At 35.9% G+C, this 4,991-nt stretch overlaps 1 protein-coding gene across 2 annotated transcripts; it reads left to right on the forward strand.

Annotated features, from left to right (window-relative positions):
• Positions 1 to 275: 275 nt before the first annotated feature.
• Positions 276 to 1,788, forward strand: LOC128229296 (complement C1q-like protein 4). Of its 2 annotated transcripts, none has more exons than XM_052941129.1 (3): positions 276 to 391; positions 787 to 888; positions 1,299 to 1,788. In XM_052941129.1, the coding sequence occupies exons 1-3, from the start codon at positions 298 to 300 to the stop codon at positions 1,748 to 1,750; spliced, it is 648 nt and encodes a 215-aa protein (XP_052797089.1). In that variant the 5' UTR covers positions 276 to 297; the 3' UTR covers positions 1,751 to 1,788. The 2 variants fall into 2 exon arrangements, with proteins under 2 accessions (XP_052797089.1, XP_052797090.1); XM_052941130.1 differs by having other exon boundaries at positions 1,329 to 1,788.
• The last annotated feature ends 3,203 nt before the right edge of the window (positions 1,789 to 4,991 follow it).

Raw genomic sequence — 4,991 nt, forward strand, 5'->3', positions numbered from 1 at the left:
TACGGATAGAAAAATTCGACCCTAGGGCACGCTGCGTGGAATTTCCGTATGATTGTTGTTGTTTTTTCTGCGAACAAATCAGCGTATATACTGTACAAATTAAGATCAATTTTAGAAGTGTTTTGACGATCTGGCTCAACAAAGAGTAATTGCTTCACAAAAGCTGTTGTTAGCAGAGCGTTTATCATTCAGAATATATTATGTGAATAAAAGGCCATTGTGTTGACCTTCATATATGTCGCTTATCTTATCGACAATAAACCATGAATAGAATCGAGTCAGGGCAACTAAATCAAAATGTTCCTTTATTTTGCTTGTCTTTTGTTGTTCTGTTCACCTCGGCACCAAACTCTGGCTTCTGAGGACTGCGTTGGGAGACAGGAATTCGAAGGTAGTGTCTATTGAATAATTTCTAAATATGTAAATAGCTTGTAGCTATGCCTGTTCGTTTGTGTAATGTGTGTTGCACAAACAATCGTGTGTTTATTGACGTAACAGAACATATCAACTTAATCAGTATTTTGCAAAATCGACTGGTTAATAAGTGGAACCAATGTCGAAACATAGTGCAAATCTAATGGTGTGCTTTTCAATTGAAGGCATACAATACATATGTTTAAAGAGATAATGTATTTACCGGCGTCATAATTAATAAATTAAATGCGTTCTTACAACGAAAGACCAACGGTTCACTTGTCTCGAAATTCTTAAAAATGTTCAGATTTGCCTGTGATGTTAATCATTTATATTATAAACAAAAGTACTGTAACTAGTTATGTTATCTAGCCGTACTAGATGTGGTTGGGGAACTTCAGAAAGAGGTCGATCAACTCCGGCAAACGGCGTCTCGGCAAGGGGACATCATCGATACGCTTACCACACATAATGGTAAATATGTCGAATGTGCGGAATAACTACTATAAATATGCTTTTGAAAAGTGGTAATCACACATCTTTATCAAATATCTATCACTACATTATGCATTTATTACAATCTAAAATGTTCTGAACAAGACCTAGCTTGCTCTATTTTTATATTTAAATGCGTTACGAAAATGAAACATATTACTGAGCAGACAGACAGACAGACAGACAGAAATGTTTATTGTCGTTAACATGTTATTTAACAGTTTCTTGACAAAATATAGAAAATATAAACACACATATAACTATTCAGTATGGTCTCAACGATGCATGGCCTAAAAACAAAGAAAAGAAAATAGAATAAGTGAGTTATATTTGTCATATTACTGAGCACACTGCTAGGTTCAATGCCTCAATAACCTCGTCCATTGTAGAACTAACGAAGCGTTTCGTTCTGGGTCAAGAGGGTCCAATTGCCTTCACTGCGGGAATCGCCCCAAACGTTTTGACGCACGTGGACAAAAACGACATCATCCGCTTCGAGACCGTCATCACTGACTTCGGTGGCGGATACAATAACCAGACAGGCATTTTTGTAGTACCGACTACCGGTCTATACATGTTCGCTTGTTCACTGCTCGACGACTCGGTTTCCACGAACGGCAACATCATGACGCATGCGGACATCGTACAAAACACGAGAGTTTTAGGACGAGTGTTCGCGGTGGCCGAACCGGGCGGCCATAGAGACCAGGGCGCAAACACAGTGTTCACACATGCGACAGCGGGCGACCAGGTGTTTATCCGCCTCATCGACGGGGTCAACATCGGCGTAGGTGGCTCTCTGTACTCTACATTCTCCGGCTACCTGATGATGGAAATGTAATAACCCTAAGAAAAAAAATAAATAAAGCAAGCACCTTACTTTTAGTTACTTCTTAATATGTTTTGGTTATGAACACAAATTTTACAAGTTTAAGTTGTTTTAACGGAGCGACATCCTCGGCACCCGGTGTATTATAATCTATTATATAGGTTATAATACACTGGGTGCCGAGGATGACGGAGCGACAACGGCGTTAAGCCAATAGTAAGCCAATATACGGAATACGGCCCATGTAGTCCTTGGTTCTGAATGGCTTGTTTGAAGAGACGAACTATAAATTGTATAATTATGCATTTCTTTCTTTGAAACATCAGAGTGAGGTGCTACCATTCTAATATAAGACTAGATGCAGATATAAAGACGCCAAAAAGATCACAACATTGCTGTTTATAGCACATACTTGTCATTTCTAAGACCCAAATTTTGAAAATGTTTTTGGTAACTCGATCACATACCTGAAAACCAAAGATTAGAATTCCGCGCGGCGGCGTTTCCCTTTGAGTGAGATGATCTCCTCCAGCTGTCGGGCAACAGTTCGCTCTAAATGTTTGATCCTGTCCGCTTGAGGGATTAATACGCTTCTCATTTCCTTCAACTGTTCTCGCATGTCGATAATGGCACGTCTGTCGTCGAGAATCATGTCGAGAAACGTGGATTCCAACAAAAACAATGCTTCGTCATTGACGTCTTGGGACGCATCTTCACAAAGAACACACACGTTCAAACAAAGGTGTAGTAGAAAAAGTGTATATATAGTTTTAGAATTAAACATGTTTAAATCACTTGAAACGGTCGTCGAGTGTCTTATTTAATAAAATCAATATCTTTTTCAATATTCAAAGCTTTATTAATTAACACAATACACACAATTGTACCGTATAGTGTCCGATGTAACTAACACGACTGGTTTAAAGGACAATTGATAAAACGTCTAGCGGCATCATATATTTAAAGACATCACGCTGATGTATCTACTGAACTGAATAATTTAAAGGACCAATACACATTGCTTTTAAACTCTAATCAATATAAAAGTAGACCACGGCTTAAATGCTTAAATAGTATTACCCAAACAAGGGTAACCCATCCTGAACTTAAAGGTATGCCCTAGAAGGCATTGGATTTTTATTTTAATCATGTACTTGAAAGTATTTCAAGTTAGCATTATTTGCAAGTAGCAGAATTACTCCAATAATCTATTGATCATTCAAATTTTGTTAAAGTTTATTTTTGTTGGTTTATTGTTGTTTTTTGTCATTATATTTATTCTGCGTTCAATTAACACAAGCAGTTATTTGATTTCATTTTGTATGGACGACTCTAAACTAAAAATCTTGAAGCATGCTATATGGGCCTTTACGTGTACCTTCCGTGTCATCAATAGAATAGCTCGATCACCAGGTGATGGCCCGTGTACCGTCGTAAATCCTTCTTATCAGCTTCAAACATGGTCATATCACTGGGGAACAGTTTAACCTAAGATAATTATCAACGGACTTAATAGATAAAGTATTGTATCTATTGTCAAAAACGTATTGTTACCATTGTCAAAAGTACGGATTATACATTGTGATGCTGATCAAAGCGGTTACAACTATAACGTAGTCTTACTAATATAGTTTTACTTTTGATGACGAAGCCAACCTTTAAAATGTTATCGTTGGCTTCGTTGAATAACATAGGTATGTTGGTTTTGCCATTGCTAACATAGTAATAACACCTTTTCCTTTTATAATAAAGTTCTAAAATAGAACTTTATGTGTATCTACTATTTACCTTTAAGTAATGTTTTAATCTGGAAGCCATTCCTATACATAAGGCTAAACTTACCCTTTAAGAAGTTAAGAAACCAAGTCGACTTACGGTCACTCATTTTCAATACACGCAGCTATGATTTCCAACATCGAATACATTGTCAGAGAAATGTCTTTTCGGAGCTAAAATTGCACTTTATTCACATTTCAGAAACACATTTATATTGAATGGTTCCAGTTGTTGAATAGAGGGTGCAAATGTTTTTTTTATGGACTCGTTCGTATATTTTTTCTTCGATACAAGTAATTTAAATAAACGGAATCATTAAGTTCACACTGTTTTTAAAACGTTTTGAAAGCAATGAAATTAATTTGGAGCAGGGAGGGGGAGGGGGGATGGACCTATGACATTCACTGATTTTCTCACTTAACAGAAGGTCAAAATGCTACAATCACGTTAAGATTAAGAACAAAAGCTTAATATCTGTACTTTTCGAGTTATTTATGAGAAACCGCCGAAATCCTTTGTTCGGTAAAAAACAAGGATCTTAACCAATGTAGTGTGTTTCTATTTTTTGCGTTTCGTGCACATATAAAATGATGTAACGACAAAGTGCAAAGCTCTTCAGACCCTGCTTTGCCTTTTCTTAAAAGTGGCGGGCCTACCCCAACAAGGCTACATACAAACATATCTTCATCAAAGGACATCGACTCACTATCAGAATGTCGCGTATAATTCTTACCTACGGTATTTGTTTTTGTGTGTGTTCGCCGTACAATTATGCATAGTTCAAAATTAAATATCATTTTGAGATATATTCGCTAATCCAATCTTGAAATATTTAATAAACATGACTTCACACGCCCTAAAGCGATACATATTAAATATCCATAATATTATATAGTTTAAGTTTTAAACAGCAAATATTTCAGAACCTATGCTTATTCTGACTGAATCTACTTGTACAAAGTCATTACAACGAGTATATCTTTAAACCACAGTGAATAACGTCAACTCTTTTCTTTCTTGTCTTCTTTCTTTCTTTCTTCTTGCAGATTTATATCTCGTTATTTTCTAATATTGAACACGGATCTCCTAAATTAAGTAGTCCGGCAGATAAAAGCCAACTTTTAACTTAACCGTGCAGTCGCGTATATACAAAATGTTTATGCATTTTTTGTGTATGTTAGACTTTATTGTTAAGCTACTAATACAGTTTTTAACCAATCACCAAAAGTAGCAATTTAATGGTCTTCACGGTTCTCAGTTAATACGCTTCGTGTAAAACTAATCAACTACATGTATGTATATTACGGCATTGATCTTGGATATATGCTTACTTGTTTATTTGTATGATATCGTTGTAATTGTGTGTTAAGATAAAATTGCAATTTCAAGTACAGAAAACTTTCAACAATGGTACACAAACTATCATCATGAAGGTTCTTTTTCACTAAATACGTTGAGCGTAATACGTTTAAGAATC

Source organism: Mya arenaria, chromosome 3 (genome assembly GCF_026914265.1).
Source record: "Mya arenaria isolate MELC-2E11 chromosome 3, ASM2691426v1".
Taxonomy (NCBI): Eukaryota; Metazoa; Mollusca; class Bivalvia; order Myida; family Myidae; genus Mya; species Mya arenaria.